General features: G+C 30.0%; 1 protein-coding gene across 1 annotated transcript in view; it reads right to left on the bottom strand.

Annotated features, from left to right (window-relative positions):
* LOC129983749 (papilin-like) overlaps nucleotides 1-18,981 on the bottom strand; it is a 206,976-nt gene extending 187,995 nt beyond the window's left edge. The window contains exon 1 of the mRNA XM_056093361.1: nucleotides 18,854-18,981. Coding sequence (XP_055949336.1) covers nucleotides 18,854-18,870 — 17 coding nt within the window. The 5' untranslated portion in view covers nucleotides 18,871-18,981. The remainder of the gene's footprint in view (nucleotides 1-18,853) is intronic.
* Between the last annotated feature and the right edge of the window lie 286 nt (nucleotides 18,982-19,267).

Below are 19,267 nucleotides of genomic sequence, written 5' to 3'. Positions count from 1 at the left end.
TAATTTTAATATTTTATTTTGTATACGTATAATATCAACTAACTAACAAAGACTCGCCATTAAGTACTAAAAAGCCTCAATTTGCCGATCCTGGTTGAATGGATTGCATTTTTGAGTTATCGTAAAAAACATACATTAGAAACGAAGACAGTTTACCTATCTGCAGATTTGGTTCTGTATTTAATATTATTGACGATTTGGTACATTAAAATCATTGTATTTCTTACATGAATATTATATATTTGCATTCTTTATAGTGCATTTATATCGATTTCATTTCAACTGTTTATCTCATTGAAAAGTCGAAATTGTTTCGGAACACAGCAAAGGTTTCTTTATCATTAAGAGTTTACATTAAAAGCATTTTCTCTCTTTTTCAGTGGCGAGTTGCGACTTTAATCGGCGTCATTAACTGCCGCTTCCGGACACTATCCGACCGGATATGGTGGGATGCAGGAAGTTTGCGGAAGGCAATGAATCCAAGTACGTCTCGGACATCTCCTTGTATAGTCCACTTCCGGCAATCAAAGGACTTTTTTTTTCATAGAATAAAAATGTATCGAAAGGTAACGAGTTAAAATTTCGGCCGGGAATATATACGGCAGTAGTTAATGCATAATATTTATAGGGAAAAAAAATGCAAAGCAATAGCATTATCCTGAGAATAATATCTCTAGAAACGACAGTAACAAAATTATAAACAACGGGTTAAAAAAAAGCTTTAGTTTGCTATGAATGACTGTTTATAAGAAAAGAAAAAAATCTTGGTCGTAGCCTTCTTGGTGGTTTCTACTTAGGAAAAACCTTTTCAACAATCCCAATTTCTATTTCGATAAAAATTATATTGGTCTCTTTAATAAATATTTTTAAATGTTATTTAACTCGTCATAAATTCTACTCACTAGACCATTTTTTTATGCGAAAGGGGTGATAAAAAAAGAAGAGATATAATTTATCTTTTTCTTTAGTGTATCTAAAGCAATTATTTTTTACTACTTCGAAATTCTTGTCTTCATATTACTAAATAAAGGATTTGATAAATACAGAATAAACTAAAATAATGAAAGTGATAAAAACAATTATTTGTCGTTTCTATCCTTATCAATTTATAAAAAATTACAGCTACTCAAAACATTGAAATAAAACAAAAAACTAGAAATATGTTTCAACAAATGAATGATGAAATAAAAAGTGTAATTGCACATTTAATTGCCTTTAAGAACCACAAAGTTATTTTTTTAATCGATGTCTAACTTGACAATTTAAAATGAGCAATTATTTATAAATCGCGGATTTACTTTTCGAACTTTCGTAGATGCCAGTTTAAATACTAAAAAATAATTTTGTACAATCCATTTCTATTTTAGCAGTCAGTAATGTTAAGCCGGATGTAACAAGACTAAAATGGAGATAATGTAAGCTTTTCTTTAAAGATTTAAATAAATTCAGAATGTACAAAAATACTCCATCTCAAAATAAAAATAAAAGATCCAAGTATCAAATTTCATCACATTCGTAGGCAATATGATTTTTATTAAAAAACATTACTAAATCCATTAACATTTTTTCGATGGTAATGTCTCGGCATTAGGTAGGAGAATCATAATTTCAATCCATCCATTATTTATCGGTAAATATGGTGGTGGAAATGAAATCTGTCAATGAGCATCGAACGTCGGAGTGCAGTGGAAGTCTATCTAGACCAAATCAAAGGGTGTGTTCGACATTTGATCGTTCCAAAATTAAGTGATACATTTATGTTACTTTTATTGTAGCTTTAAATAACAGAAAGTAAAGGTAATAAATTAAATCAAATTAAAAAATTAATGAGAATTTTTTTTTTTAAAGTTTAGATTGGAAATGAAAAGAATTTCATTTCTAGATAGGAGGGAAAGCGAAATTTCATTAAAAAGAGGAATAACCCTGAAAACCTGGAAAAATGAATTACCTCATTTTCAACTACACCTACATTTAATGAAGCATCGAATTAAAAGGGTACTCAATTAAAAAATAATCTATAGAGTTCTTATTTGTCCAGAAACTCATTGCTAATTCTTATTCTTACATTACTTAAGTTTCCAAAATAAGGCATTTACGCATCTTACTGGAAATATCAAAGAATGCATAAAAAAAAAGAAAAAGAATGAAATTGTGATAGCTACAACATTCGAACAGCAGAAGTTTTGTCAGTTGTCCCGCATCACTCACCTATATGAAGTTTAATTATTTATATTTAAAGAAAACGATAAAAATTTGTGATTCATTAAAAAAAATAATAATAGTAGTTATTTTTTTTTTTTTTAAACAAAGCATTCTTTTTTTTCGGTAGCCAAATGAATGAATTCGTGAATTTTATTCATTAATATATCCAGTATTTAAAATTAAAGCATCAAATTCTTTTAAGTAAATATAATTACCATAAGAGCTTCATATCTGAGTAGAATAGATTTCAAAACATAAATGAAATGTCCAAAAGTTTTTCAAAAAGCAGCCATAGCAGAAAGTGAGTCGAACAGTTCCTGGCACAGATACAGAAAACTGATAATTAAGATGATCGAATTTACGATGCATAAGATGTAATAAACAGCTCTCAATGGCTATTAACTTAATTAATGCAAATGAAATAAAATTAAAAAAAAATCTAAGAAAAAACAGGTTATTTTTACCTTTCCGTCCTATCTTTGAGGTCCCTTCACAGTTTTTTTTTCGTCGTTCCTTTTATTATTTTCTCGTATATGACGTATACAGAAAGTATTGTTACTGTCAAAAAATTTGAACTCGAGATTTTGAGAAATCTCTCCATTTTAGACCTCTCTGAGTTCGAAAAACACATTTTTGGCATTATGTCCTCCCCTCCATGTATTTATCTGTAAAAAATATAACTAAAAAGCGCTTTAAGATATAGAGATGAAATTTGGTGAATGATCTTTACATCAAATTTGCAGATTTCTATCACATTTTGAGCAAACTCCAGTCAGAGGAAGTCTGTCTATTCGAATATAAGTTAACGAGACAACTGGAAAATCAACAGAGCTAGATCGATAAAATTTGATTCACAGGTTTAACATCCGTATTGTATATGCCTATCCAATTTTAATCCAAATCTAACCAGCAGTTGAACGAATGTCTGCCGATCTGCAATTTGAGAAATATATAAAAGCGATATAAACTTCATATAAATATATAAAACTTCTCGAATTTTGCTATAGTCATGAAAATCAGTTACAACATTATTCAAGACAAGCTATCCTTCTTTAAAATCTTTATTTCTTAATGTGATTGATGAAAAACGAAAGTAATGCCGAAAATTTCTGTAAAAATAACTGGCCAAGGTTACCATGAAATTTGCTTCTAAATTGGATACTCCGTATTTCATTTACATATAAATCAGCACCATTTTAACAGCTCATAATAGTTATTCACACACAAAATGAATTGATCTTTCTTTCAAGTAATTTTGCTTTGATGCGGTGGAAGCTAAAAGACCACCAACTTCAAAGTAAACAGGAAGCCCACATCTCAGAGTTAATTTGATTTTCCTAGCGACTCTTTTAGACCTTGAAGCAATATAACCAGAAATAAATAATAAATAATAAATAAATATCGTTTGGCGGTGCACACGAATGGAATACTTTTCAATAAACAGAAGAGTTAAGGCATGGTTTAATGATTTTTTTTTTACAGTTGCCCGGCAAGTCCGAAAGTATTTAAGAAATGCAAACAAATATTTAAAATGACATTTTGCCATATTTTTTGAAATGCTTTTGAACAAGCATTTAAATGTTGCGTCTTTGGAATTATTTAGTACACAAATATAGACAATAAGCATGAGAATATTTCTTAATTTTTCTACATTGACGCGAATTGTTTATAAAAGTAATAAGGTTTTTTTTTAATTAGATTTATCATGGCTGGATCATGTAACTGAAGAAAAAAAATTATCTCGAAATACATTTAACATTCGACACAATATAACTAAAAAAAAAAAAAAAAACTATCTGGAATGAAATGAGCTATATTCTCCTTATTATTCCTATTTTATGGAATTATTTAAAGAGAAAATAACTGAGTATGATATTACTGAATAGGTAAAATAAAAATTATAGAGAATGGTTGTTATATTACATTTTATTCAAAGTTGTCTTTATTGTAAAAGTAAGGAAAAAAAAAAGAGTTTTATTTTTGTATGCTTTTTACTTTTAATCTTTGAATCCATCTTTGAAAAGCTTTATGCTTGAAAAACTTAGTGAAAAAAAAAATCAGATTTAGAATTATTTTTGTATAATTTGTTATTTCACAATGTAATTTTCTGCACAATTTTACATATTTTGTGCAATGGGCATAAGTTTTTGAATTAAAAAGGGCTGTTTAAAAAAATATTTTCAATTTATTTAATCTCCGCTAATATGGGATTCTACCAGATAGTTGGGAAACTTCCGAAATTACAAAAACTAACTATAATATTCAGATTAACAGAAGGAAAGAAAAGGAGGGAAAACAAAGTATTATCGAACAGTCGCTCACGTCGAATGATTTTATTGGATGAGTTTTCGAGCAGTCGATTGAGATGGGTTCAATACCACTCTGGTGACCTTGAGAGCAAACAGTCAACCTCCTGAGCTTGCAAGCTTCCTTTTTGGAACAATGTTGTGTTAAAGGAGGCAGTTCTGCTAAAGGCTTTAACATCACCCTTTCGTAATTTCTTTATCTCTTTGGAGCCTTATTTTTATTTTTGGTTGCTGTTTTGATCCAGTCTCTGCTTTTCTGTCTTTCCTTGGAAGTGCCATGGGAATCATACGACAAGTGGCTACAAGAGAAAACTTTTAGCGAGGAGGCATGTTCTCGTAAATCCGGTATTGTGAATGTCGTTCTTTTGTAAAATGTAGGCAAAGAAATTGGATTTAACATGTAACACCACACTCAACAGGGAATCTTAAATATGGGCCATTGGCAAGCACACGATTTTTGAAATAATCCCAAAAGTAAAAGAAAACAATCTTAGTGCAATCTGATATTTTGATGAAGCATATTTACTCCACCAATACTCAGATTTTTTTTTAATGCACAAGAGTTGTGGTATTGTGGGTGAACAAGTGGCGAATATAGTTTAATACCAATCCACATTATAGATGCTAAATCTACGTATCAAACTTTATTTTTCTTGCTCTGTACTTCTGTAATTATTGTATTTCTTGTACTCGAACAGGCGGACAAATAGGTTCCTTTGAACGGATTTCGTTCAAAATTTTAAATAATTCTTCAATTTATAGTGTAAAGATCATAGAGCAAATTTCATCTGTTCAACTCAAAGCATTTTTCAATTATCCTGGTCACAAACAGACAGATATAACGCCAAAATTCTGTTTTTCGTTTTCACGGAAGTCTGTAAAGTAAAAATGCATCAAAATCTCAGGTTTTAATTTTTGATGATTGCAATGTATATGTAATCGCCAACCCATTGTATACTTCGCGTACGAGAAAGTAATTCATTTAAAACTCAGATGAAACTCACGAGTTGAAGTCCCGATTTATTCCTCTTCATGCAATTCCAAAAAGACTTTTAAAAGCACCAGGGCATCTCTATGTTCCAACACGCCAATCTTTTTACCTTGAGCTTAATACAAAAGTGGGGTAGTGGGGGGGGGATTGAAGACAAAAATGGTGGGTTTGTTTTTATGAATAATTAGTTTTACCATGACAGCAAAGCAACGATTTATTAGTTTTCTTTTCAATTTTTCTATGAAATATCAAAACGTTCCAGATTAAAATCTTGTTTGGCCACATGACGGAGTATAAAATGTTGCTTAAGTTCTGTTGCTTGCATATTAAATGAGTTAATATAAACTTTGTCGAAAGTAACGCATGCGACGCCCATCAACTCATTAGTGATAGTCTTTCATTAAAAAAGCGGGACAAGGTGAAGCTCATCTCTGTGGAGATGCTTTTTTCTCAAGTGCTGATATTAAAACCAATTAGTGTAATGGGATAATGCGAGTCAAGAACGACCGAAGAAGGGGGAAAAAATCAAGTACCGCAGCTGCAATGCTGTTTTTCAGTACTAAGAACCCATGACGGCGGCAGTGGTTCTGCTATTTTTAGGAGTAAGAAGCAGATTTTCATTAAACTTATTCAAAAAAGATGTTTTAATATAAAGGGATGCAGGAAAATGAGCAATGTTTTTACCAAATATATAACAATATATGAAAGGGAAAAGAACGGCCCTGTCTTAACAGATCTTTGAAGAAGTTATTGTGCTAAAATCCAATTGACAACGTACAGGGCTACCGCTTGTAGATCTTGGAAGACGACGTTATTGTGTTAATATATATATATATATATATATATATATATATATATATATATATATATATATATATATATATATATATATTATATATTAATAATATTATATATATATATATATATATATATATATATATATACAGGGCCGCCGCGTTTGGGTGGCAAAATTGTTCACCGCACAAGGGCGCCAAAATTTATAGTACTTATAGTTTTTTAATTTAATGTTACTTAAATAAAAGTTGTAATTATACGCTTGCAATTTTGCATGTTTAATATTTTCTAAGCAAAAAAATGAGATTCTATTTTTATTTTTATTTCATTTTACTTTTGTTTTCATTTCTGCAAATTGTTTTCGTTTGTGTAAAACAAAATTTGATTGCCGATACGAGCCATTCCATGTTCTGTGTGGAGTATTCGCTATTACACGGAACGTGTTAAAAATTTAAAATTTGTAACATGTAACAACAGGAATTGGGAAATTTTGTATTGGCATATATTTATTCTTTATGTGCTATGAAGCTGTTGCGGCTCAACGTCGTTGTTTAGTTTGCTTTTTTTTGGAATGTTGGTGGAGGCGCCACCATCCGTGTGTGCCTTTGAATTAACAGGGAATACACTTATTTTTAATCATATACGTAGTCGCTACTCACAAAGTGCATACATTCTGTGAATTGCTTTGTAAGAAAATTATTGTGGTTTCAATTCGTTTTTTGTTTATAACTGCTCGAAAAAATAGGATTATTATTTAGAGGTAAGTGAACAATCTAAATATATTATCAGTATCATTTCCATAGCAGTAAAGCTTGATACTCAAACATTTTCCGAGAGATAATTCTGGCAGAAAGTTTTCAGAATCGTTCTATTATAGAACATTACCGTATGGAGAAAAAGTATTTAGAAATTATTTAGTATGATAAAATTCCCGAAACTCAGCTTTTTGCTTCCCATTTAGTGAGAAGCATTCATAGCTTATTAAGGATGGAAGTAATGAAATCGTTGAAAAACGATTTTAAGGGAATTTTGAGAGCTTTAATAAATATTCAAGAAGATCAAACAAGAGACATGGAATCAAGAACTCAAGCAAAAATTTCATTCAGAAGATTTCCTCGTTTAAATTCAATTGTTCCATTAACATCTGGCACGAAATTTTAAATTTAGTAAATGTGTAAATAAAATAATGCAAAATTCTAAATGTGATTTACAAATCGTGACTGCTTAGTTTATAAAATCTATCAGAACTAAATAATCGTAGATCAGATGAAGCGTATGAATTTGCAATTGCCAATGCAAGTATTGTTGCTGATGATTTAGGGGTGGATACTGATTTTCCTCAAAGTCAAAACAGGCTTAAAAAGAAACTATTTCAAGACGAACAAACCGACGGACCAATCAGCAATCCAAGACAAAAATTTAAGGTTGAATTTTACTATATAATATTAGACACTGCTATTTCTTCAATTATTGAAAGATTCAGTCAACTAAAAGAACATTACAATTACTACAAGGTAAGTACACTATATACCTAATTTAAAAAACTGGAGTGACAATGAAATTTTAAAACATTCTAAAGAATTAGAACAAAAATTAACGGATACTAAAAATGTTAATGAAAAGGACATTAATGGATTAAATTTGTTCGAAGAAATAAAATCTTTGCGATGTTTTACCAAAGAGGATATGTCACCTATTGATGTTTTAAATTATATTTATGAAAACAATCTTACCGATACATTTCCAAATATTGCAATAGCTTTATGGATTTCTTTAACCCTATCAGTTTCGGTGGCTACTGGAAAATAAAGTTTTTTAAAACTTAAAATTATAAAAAACTACATGTGATCTACCATGACGCAGGAGAGATTATCGGACATGTCAATTATATATAGAGAAAGCGAAATTTTTCATAAATTAAATATAAAGGAATTGATACGAGCGTTTGTAGGTAGGAGAGCTAAAGCTAGGAGAATCAATATTTGAATATATTTTCTAATTTTTATATTTTACTTAAAAATGCTTTATCACTGTTTTGTTTTTAAAATTTATGAAATAATAAAAAACAATAAGACAAACGTCTTTCAATATTATAATTTTAAAGCTTTTCAGTTCGAAAGTCAAATTTTGAACACTATAAAAGAGTATTTCCCAGAACCCCATAAAGGGGCGCCAAATTTCAATTTGAACAAGGGCGCCTAATACCCGCGCGGCGGCCCTGTATATATATATTATATATATATACATTAAAGTGAGATGAAAATGGTTTTTGCAATATTCCAAAATTATCGAAGAAAATGGACAGAATTCGATTTAACTGAACCGAATTAAAATTGAAAAATTGAATTTGATTTTAGTGATAAGCACATACTTCTCAAGAAGTAAATACGGGTAAAATTTGACAGCTTTAGGTTCAACGGAACATAGCATTCAGTATGTAAAGCAAAATGAATAAAAAACAGTCATTTTGCAGAAGATAAATAATAAAACATTGAAATATGGAGAACAAATTTGGGCACCACTGGACACTTCGATCGTCTTGTATTATGTCACCCATGCATATTTACGTTAACGGCAACTCCTAATGTTAAGATCCTTATTAAATTAGTGACATTGTATTAAATTTTATGAAAATTTTTAGCCTTATATTTTTTAAAAAACGGTAAAAGAAAGAAAAAAAAATTATTTTAACATAACTTGCGTCCTTTGTAGTTTAATTAAAATTACGTGTAGTATTCAGTTTACATTTATATTTTACTTTCCTCAGACTTTAAAAACATTTCCAGTTTGTGTTTGAATCAACCCTATTTTCAAATTATTGAATAGATGCCGCATAAAATATGAATTAATTTAAGATATCTTATTTTTTTATCGTTTGTTTTTTGATGAAATTATCTGAAACACTGCGTCTAAATTTTTATTATACTTTCTGAAGTTTCTGGGAAGATTTTGAAATTATTGCTTGAATTAAAGAATCTAATATATTTAAATGATAGACTGAAAAGTGGATATTTTATAAACTTTCTTTATCGCAGTTGACCAACTAATTAAATTAATATATATTTCTATGTAAAAAATATTGGCAAATATAGATTTAATCTAAATTAATTGCCATTTTCATACTGCTCCGAATCTGTAATGTTGCTTCCCAACACAGCTAGCTCCATCGTAGAAAGTCCGTTTTACGATCAGCTCTATTGGATGCTGATCGGATACCGGATCAGTGGTCCCCAGGCTTCGCGACAAACTAGGTGACCATTTAGCGATTTGGAGACGAATTTTAGCCCCAAAATATATGATACTAGAACCTTCAAGAATTTTGGTGATAGAACCAATAGGAGCTGAGATATGCTTGATTGTTCGAGAACCTTCTCTCCCCTGCTCCAGAAACTATTAAAGGTCGGCAGTCCAAGTCGAAGACAATCGTCTACTATTGTAGAGTCACTTAGCAAGTCAATGACGAATTAATTGGATTAGTCCAGCGAAGAGTACGCACTGAGCGATTTAATTGAGTTGTGCGCCAAATCTTGGAGTTTATTATAGAATCAGCATTCAACATGTGTGGAATAGCCTGTCGTCTAGTAGTGAGTCGGCAGACGGATACAACTATAGCGAGAAGGCAGTGGAGAATCGCAGGCGTTTGGGGAGATCGTAGAGAACAGCTACGTAGCTTCCCTCCTCTGCTAAGTTCTGTTTGGCCGCTTTGTATGCCGTGGTTGTTATTTACTACCAATTACTACCGGTGTAAATACTATCAAATTTTTGTTCAAAGAAAGTCATCTATTTAAATAGGAATATTTTTCTCCTTTTGTACGTCTCTTAATAAATTAACCAAGAAATAATTTTACGAATACCTCGAATGAAGTACAAAATAAGACGCATATATGACATGCTGGTGAAGTTTCGAAAGCGTAGAATAATGTGTTCGACAATGGGTTTCACCGAAGATCGGCCATGCTCATTTCCGTCAATAATTATGATGGTGTGGATGGTGGAATTAATCATAGTGATGGAATTTTGGAAATTTAATAGGTTTGACTTAAAGGCTGTGGTTATCGTCATATGGTTACGGTTTAAAATTATTTGTTCCATTTTTAATTGGCGTTTCTCTATTTCAAAACGAAAAATAACCTAGCGAAAAACTAAAAATTGGAATGCAAAACTAAGATTTTTTTTTAATAAGAAAAGCTAAATTTTACTTTGAAATAAGGTGAAGCTCTGATATATCAGCCTTAAAAAAAAAGAATGATATCGAAAATAACCACAATATTTTTTTGTTTGTTTTTGTACATCTCAAAATAAATGATGAAAGGAAAGAATTCCAAAAGCAAACTTCTGATGGAAAAATATAAAATTAAGAAAAACAACCCAACTTCATTTTGAAATAAAGTAGGTTTCGTTTATAAGAAATTCTAACAGAAACTATTTTTCTTGGTTATTAGGTTTCAACTGCTCAACCTAGAACTAGAGTAATGAACTCCCAGAATCATTAAAATAAAAAATAAAAAATCAGCATTGCGGCTTGATTTTGTTTTAACAAATGCTTCCTATCACTGCCAGCGGGGCAGATCAATGTTTTCCCTTTCTTCCCTTTCGTTCTTTTCCGCCCCTCTCTGCAAACAAAAAGAAACCGAATGCCACATGTGGTAGTCATTATTCATTCATACGCGGAGCTTTTATTGAATTTTGCTTTCTTCGCTTTCAACGGAGCTTTGCCGAGAAGAAATGTTTATGCAATATATTTTTCCAACAGCGCGGTGAAAAACAAAGCAGCTTTTTGCCTGGCTTTGAAATTTAAAATTCAGGTATTGCTATATTTTAGTTCGCATTTTACAGGTATGAAAGATTTTTGAAGCTAGGAATACGAAATGTGAACGTCACAGTGCAAAGTTTGTTCCTTTAAATGGTATTCTTGCTCCATTTATATATTAGAAAATTTTCTATCATTAATGAAGAAGAAGACTTAAATCACTGAACGGGAAAGCTTATTAAATTCTATAAATCTGTTAGTTTTCTTCTTCTTTTTTTAATGCATGCATGATAAAATCGTTTGCTCTAGTTTTCCCTCGAATTTCTTTCTTTTTTTTTTCCCATGATATACCTAATGAAAAATATGCTGTGCAGCGGTTTAGTAATGAGGCGATACGATTTAATTAAAAACAATATATGATAATTTGGAAGCCCAAAATTGTAAAAGTTTAGTTTCGATAACTAAACAGGAGAAATTGAAAACATATCGGAGGTATAAATTTCAAATTATTCAAAATAAATTTGAAGGAAAAGCACAATAACACAGCAGAATCTTTTTTTAATAAGCTCCAAAAGGGACTAATGATGTAAATATAGCAATAAAAGTCCAGTGAATTTTAGGTCAAAAGCCTTGTTTGGCCATACAATATAATGATACAGATATGCCTTTTAATAAGTTTTCATAATCATTTTAAATTATTAATTAATGTATTAAAATTTAAATTAGTTCAAAATTTCTAAAATTTACCAACATTTAACTAATTTAATAATAGTTTATGATAGTTTATAATATTTTACTAACTTACTTTAATGATATGCAATACTGGTTTCTAGAATTTTTCTTATTTTTTTTCTAGAATTTTGTTTTATATATATATATATAATCCTTATTATTGGATACACCGTTACATTCTTTAATATGACAATACGATATATGTCACAATGTCATTATCGTTTCCTTCGTCAAACAACTGTTAACTTTTCTGTACAAAAATGCGAAGATCTCGAGTTGTCTGGTCGAAAAACCTGTTGAAGGTGCGACAAAATTTCTTTATGCAGATTCAGGCTTCTATCCCGATAGATCCCAGAATAATGGCTTGATTGGTTTGTTTTTATACTATTTTTAAAAATTTAATTACATCAACGATAATATATAAACATAATATTCATTTAACCTACGTGTGTATAAAGACAGACACTACAGCAATAAATAGCACATTTGTAAAATAAAATGTAAAACATTTTTATTAAAGTAGTAAAATTAGAAAAAAACTGTGCGGAAAAAAATTTATACCACTAAAAATATTTACACATTTTAAAATTTTAAAGCAGTGTATAAATGAACATTATCTGATAATGCCCCGGAATTATTACAAAAAATGTTAATATTTTGATTAGTTTTTAATTTAAAAATAAGTTAAAATTTTGAAAAAAAACTTTTCTGAGGGATTGCCAACTACCCAAACAGTAACTACATTCCAGATTTGGTAATCTGTTCAACTGTTTGCCTTGGAGAGCGTTTTGTGCAATTCTCGCTTCATGCATGTCACATGACTCATTAAGTCATTTATAGATTGCATCCCGCTTGTAAAGGTGATTAAATTAAAATAAGCACAACTGGTATTGCGGTAGACACTTCGATATGGAAATTTGAAAATACAATGACAAATAAAAAATTCGGGCTGTCACTTAGCAATGATTCAGAAATCAAAGGAGCTCTTAGTTCTTAGTGTCCTTATCTCTGCTTTGAAGTGCGGTATTTATTAATTTAAGAACAATTTATCATTTTTATGAATAAAAAATAAATGAAAACGAATGAACTCGTTTCTTTCTACAGAAAGTAAAATTTAACTACCAGCCCTGGTTAGAGGCAATAATTACGGAAAAAAAATTATTTCGTTGGAGAATATCATATTCCAAAGTTCAAACTAACACTGTTAAATTCGAAACTCCATCTTAATTATAAAACAAAATGCTATAACCAATGATTGAGTATATTTCAAGTTAATTTGTTTTATAAAGTTAAACTAAAAGGGCTAATAATTTTCATATTTATTAGTGAAATGATCAGATTTCTTGACTTCATTCTTGAATGCATTTGAGGGCAAGAGGAGATTATAAAGGACTAAATACTTGACCTCGCCGCGCCACTCCCATTCCCGGCCTAATACATATGTGTAAATATTTTAACAGTGCTTGGCCAAAAAGATGGAACTTTTGGATTTTAACTTCAATTTATTTCATCCCGGAAATAAATTTGTACAGAGAAATAGCAATAAGGGATACGTCAGTTTACATCGCGACACAAGAGCAAAAAATCTTTCAGTGATTTCACTATGAGATTTTGATAGAGATTTCTTTGACACGTGTAGACTTAAAGACGGGAATCTTAGGTATCTTTAAAAGAATGTTGAAAGCTTTAGACATTTTTATTCCTTCGCTCGAAAAGTATAAAAATGTTTAAATCACCAGTTTTCTATAGTCTTTGTTTAACATAGTTTTGCAGATGAGTGGGAGAAAAGCAGACAAATTCAAATTTGCAATTTATTTTTTTCATGAAAGAGCATGACTTGTACACTGCGATGACAGATAAAACACGTCTCTTTACAACGAGACACAAGTGAAAGTGTGAAAATTTTTTTCCTTGGTGTTTTGATTAAGAGATTCTTAAAGGCATTTCTTTGACACATGACTATTCAAAAGAGAGAACCTTAAATATCGTTGAATGAAATGTCGGAGGCGCTAGGTATATTTATCCTTTCGTTTCGAACTAAAGTCTGTGAAAAATTTTTAAAGAGCGTGTAAAAATAATTAAATAAAAACGTTGGACTTGAATCAGGAAATAATAGGGTGTTTTAGAATAAATATGAGCTCATTTAAGATGAAAAATAGGAAATTAATTAGGATATAAATTAAATTAATATATATTTGAATAAAAGATATTACATTTTATATACTTGAAAAATCAAGGATGTTCAACAGCGATTACTTTATAAGTGATAAGATAGTTATTCATTCTTTTTCCATTCTAATATTCTAACAAAAATATTCGAATAGGTTCGATTACACTCAGAAATGTTCGCCAACCGACTATCCATTGTAATTAGAATGTTCAACTGTCATCTAATCCAGCTAGGAATAGTCAAGTTACACTGAATTGCGAAGAATCTAGGCAAACAATGCTCTTATATCACCGCTGCTCTCAAAGTTCGCATTTTTAAAGAAGATGAACGATGCAATCGGACTTCAAAACACCGCACCGCTAAAAAATCTCTTCACCAGCAGTTATTTCAGTACGAACCACAGGAACGTAAATTAGAAACAACGAAGCATTCGTTAATCGGGGACGTTCACTGCACGGTGAGAAAAGAATGCCCCGTGAGCCAGAGGCGGGAAAGAGAGAGGCGGAAAGGAAAACACAGAAACCCAAAAGAAAAGATTAGTTTTTGTTTACCGAATTTGATTTTCAGAAGATATGGTTACGGCTAAGGTACGCGTTCGGGACGTTTTATAAACTGAACAAATTTATTTTTTAATATCATTTTTCTATTCCAAGATAACTACATTAATTATAATAACCATATGTTTTAGGATTACCCGGGACCATCCCGATTTATAATTATTTCTTCCGGATCAAAAAATGTCCGGAATTAGTCTTGATTATGAATAAAGTGCTTTTTATTTAACTTGATTACTTTCAAATTTGTGAAGATGAACATTTGTAAACGATTTTTCAATTGCTTTCTAATAAGTTATTGTTTTGAAATCTTAGATATTTGTGTTTTGAAGAAAATATAACATAATGCAATATTTTAACATTTTCAGAATTTGATGATCAACAAATCAATCAATTTTAATAAATTCATAGCAATTAAATTTTCCTTAGCAAAGGTGCAAAGGTAGCGATTCAGCGAGAAAATAGATTTACGATATAAATTAATAATAATTATGAAAATGGATTATGAACTATGAGAACATCAAGATTAAAATGTAGAAAACAATGAAAATAAATAGAATAAATAAAAATAATTTTTCTAAAAATTTTTAACTATACATAAAGCAAAATCGTGAAAACATAAAGCCCTGAAAACATCTTTAAATCTTTAAAGAAATGAAATAAAAATGAATACTTTACAAGTATGAAAATACCCAAGCATTAATCAAAAATTAAATGATACAATAAATATGATTTCAATACTTGTATCAATGCCTTAAATTAAATCCAGTTAACATTTTTTTTAACATAATCTTAATGAATTGCCAATAAGTAAAAGAGTGACACAATCATTTGATCATCTGTTTCATTTTCGGTTAATTTGTTTTTCTTTATATTTCAGGAAAAGGTCAGATAATGTAACCGAAAAAGTCAGATTATATACAGACCACTTTGCATTAAAAAAAAGGTCGAGAATTAGAGAAAAGGCTGAGAAGAAGTTCGGCAACAAATGCATAAAAAAATAAAGAAAAAAAGAAATCTCAAAGAATGATTATTTTTCATACACGGATAAATTATTAATAGTGTCAAAATTTCCTGCAGATCGCAACATCGCGATCTTAAGTTTGACAAAATATCTATTCAATAGATTTGAGGGCAAAATATTCTAAAACGTAAGAGAGAAAAGAAAATACAATTTGCTGACAGACATTAATATTGAAAAAGTATCTACTAGAAAGAATAACCTCCAAAATGTTCTATGCCATAATCTCGAATAACTATTGTTTAAACAATTATTAACATATATCTAAGATCAAAATTCTAATTAATGTAAACCTTTGTAAGTTACAGATCTAAAACCTTGTCAACTAAAGAAAATATCGTGATTCTAATTAATGAATGCAATGATATTCCTCTTTCAGAATTATTATCTTTTTTTTCATATAAATGACGCTTTTTCATACAAAATGGTTCAGTCTAACATCGTAATTATAGCTATTCGAAATCTTCATTTTGCAGTAGAATATCATACTTGTATGGGGTATGAATCAGTATGGAGCTGTTTTATTTAATCTTTTCATCCTAATGGGCGAATTGTCCTCGAGATTAGACCTCATCAATCCTTCTTTTTACGTATGATGTAGTTAAAAGGGCATTTTTAAAAGGGGGTTCAATCATGCAAAAGTCGGACCGAAAAATGTAAGAAAACTGTGACTGGACATGCTTTCCTCAATTTACAACAGAAATGCGTTTTGAAATACATTGAAGATATGTTTAGAATGAAAAACGTTTCTTCCAGCAGGATGGGACTCTTCGTATTACAATTGTGACATAAAGACATATATTATTGGAATTTTAGTTAGAAGATGATTAAGATAAAGGAGGAACCACAGGATTATTACCCATATTTTATTGAATTACACGCTACACGCCATTTCTTCTTCTTCTTTTTTTTTTTGCAAGAATAAGGGAAGTATAATTTTTATAACTAAAAACCAGCGTCAGTTGACGAGTACAGAGACTATATCCTCAAAGCTATTCATGTGTTTAGTGACACTTGTAATGACTTTATACATATTATTAGCAGTGTCTGGTCAATAATGGTTAAATATTTGAAACTTCCAATAGCTGAAGAAGTTCCAAATTTTGATAAAATGACCAAGATGTACATTATTTATGATTAATTACTTATGCGATATTTATTTAAAGTATGCACAGTAAAGTATTTTTTGGATACAAGATACTGATATAATTATTAAACAGCCGTTGTGTTATTGATAAACATTATCTTATTAAAGAAAAAAAAATTAAATTTTAAACGTATTTTTAGCAAAGCTTCAAAATTTGAATTGGATTAATTTTAAATTTTCAAAAAATTAGAACAAAGATACTTTTGAATCAAGCACATCTTTTTAAAAGAAAAATTTTTAAAAAAAGAAATCAAAAAAGAAATTTATAATATAAATTAAAATTTTCAAAGATAAATTTTATAGATAATTCTATAATTCGAAATGAAACGTGTTTGTCTTAATACTCTTAATAATTAGTCATGTTTATTATAAAACTTTTTGATGGTTAATAGGAGGAAAATATTACCGTATCTGATATATTTTGTTGATTGCAAAACATTGTTCTTTTTATTAATACAATATAATATTTCTTTTAATTTAGAGCTTAAAGGAGAACAAAATACTGATATTTCTCAAGTTATAAAATAAAATTCAGTCACAAATAAACATTTATTTGGCTAACTAATTCAATAATAAATATACGTTGTTGTTTTTTCCCAGAGAGAAATCTATTGTAACCGATACAAAAAATCATATTTATTTTGAGGAAGCAGGGAAATTGAAGAAAATTCATACATACATTAAATTTTTAACTTATTTTTAAAATTCATTTATTTGTTTGATGTAGAAATCTCGATTTTTGTAAGCTGAATAACAAAATAAAGATAAATAAACTTTCACTATTTGATGCGCAGTTAAAATACTTATCAGAATATAAAGTCTCTTTTGCACCCCTAAAAGTAAGCCACAAATAGTTTAATACGAAAAAAAATCAACAAGTTGCAAACAGGTTATAAAGTTTGATAATACATCCTAACAGACATGCGTCTGTAGAGAACTTGTTCTAGAGCGGTTGAACCTTTTCTAATTCGGTTCACATGCATAATACATCATTTTAGAAATTAAATGAGTAATGCTATGCATTAATTGCAAAATTGTATCAAAATGAGACAACTGGCAACAATATATATCAGACCGAATACTTTTTAGGATAACAAGAAAATAATTTAGTGGAATAATCTGAAAGGCTGTTTCTAAAAGTATAACATAAGATTTCCACCAGTAGACCCTTCTGAGAAATACTATATAAGTTCATGTCATTTTCAAAGATCTGTCATTTCTATTAATGAATTTTTATAGTCTTCATAAAATAAGTGAAATAACATGCATAAAATGTAAATGATATATAATAAAAAATAAATGTACTAGCAACATACATTAAATGCCTATGCATAAAATGTAAATAACAGTTTTTTTAATCCAATAAAAGTCATAAATTGTTAAGGAGAATAGGGGAAAATATTGTATTTCATAAACCTATTCATGATATAAAATAAATATATATCTGTTCATCTTTTATGAAAGCTTAATCATATAAAATTACACACCTACTCACGGTTTAAACGAAAACAAAGATAAACTTTCTTCAATTATGCGTGCACCGAAGCTTGCTTATATATTTTAGAAAGCAAAGAAAAATTTGTATGTACAAATGGAAAGTCAAACAAGAGTCATTTCCTTTTAAATAAAGAATAAATGTTTTTCAAAATTAATAGTCCTATAATTATTATATTTAAATTGCAGTGACAATATTACACAATCTTATACTACAAGATTAATTCAAACTCATCAGGGAGTCAACCAGAAATGGGATAGCTGTCAAGACATGTATCAGCGCATATGAATTTATATATTTGAGTAATACTTATAAGAAAAGATAGATTTAAAATTCATGATACAACCGGAATGAAACGTTTTTTACTGAAAGCTTTTTATCACTTTTTCGTCGATGGCAAAGTTAAGGAGTAATGGAACAGTTGTTAGAACATTCAGGATCATGCCACACGATTATTTCAACTGAAAAGAACTGAACTTCGTTATGCAATCCCAATGAAAAGAACTTCTTTTTTCCTGATTAACATCATTTCTAACATAAACAACCTGAGCGGCATGTCCGAGTAATCACGTGCATTCACTGGATGAGGAAAAAACTTGATACACAATATTCTGACAAGTGTCAAAAAAGGCACTGCTTGGGGGCAAAAGCCGAAAACTGTCTCGGTGTTACAAAAGAGTATGAACTTACCTCGAGAGCGGCACCATCGTGGAATGAAGCAAAACACGGGTCAAGCCGCAAAATAGGAACGGACCCCAAGTGTAAAACTTTTCCTTCCCCTCTCGGACCAAGGTCACGAACTGAGAGATGTCTTTTTACCTCCCTGTTCGTCTTCGAATTGGCGCGCGCCCCACAAGAGCTGGTTCGCCAACTTCCCGGCGCCAAGGCGACGGTTTCGATATCGGCACTCCGAGATTCACCTGATCTTTTGTTAACTTCTAGGAAACTATTTTTGGACATGTGCTATAGATAATCGATATCTAATTTATGATAATTTGAGAGGACAGAAGTAGGGTCTGAATGGAATCGTGAGATTCATTCATGATATTATCGTGATGATTTGTTTTCAAGTAGTTGCTCTTTAATTGCCGCTAATCCGGAAAA

This window comes from Argiope bruennichi, chromosome 9 (assembly GCF_947563725.1).
Source record: "Argiope bruennichi chromosome 9, qqArgBrue1.1, whole genome shotgun sequence".
Lineage (NCBI taxonomy): Eukaryota > Metazoa > Arthropoda > Arachnida > Araneae > Araneidae > Argiope > Argiope bruennichi.
Note: the sequence above shows the minus strand (reverse complement) of the source record. Positions and strands in the feature narration are given on the sequence as shown.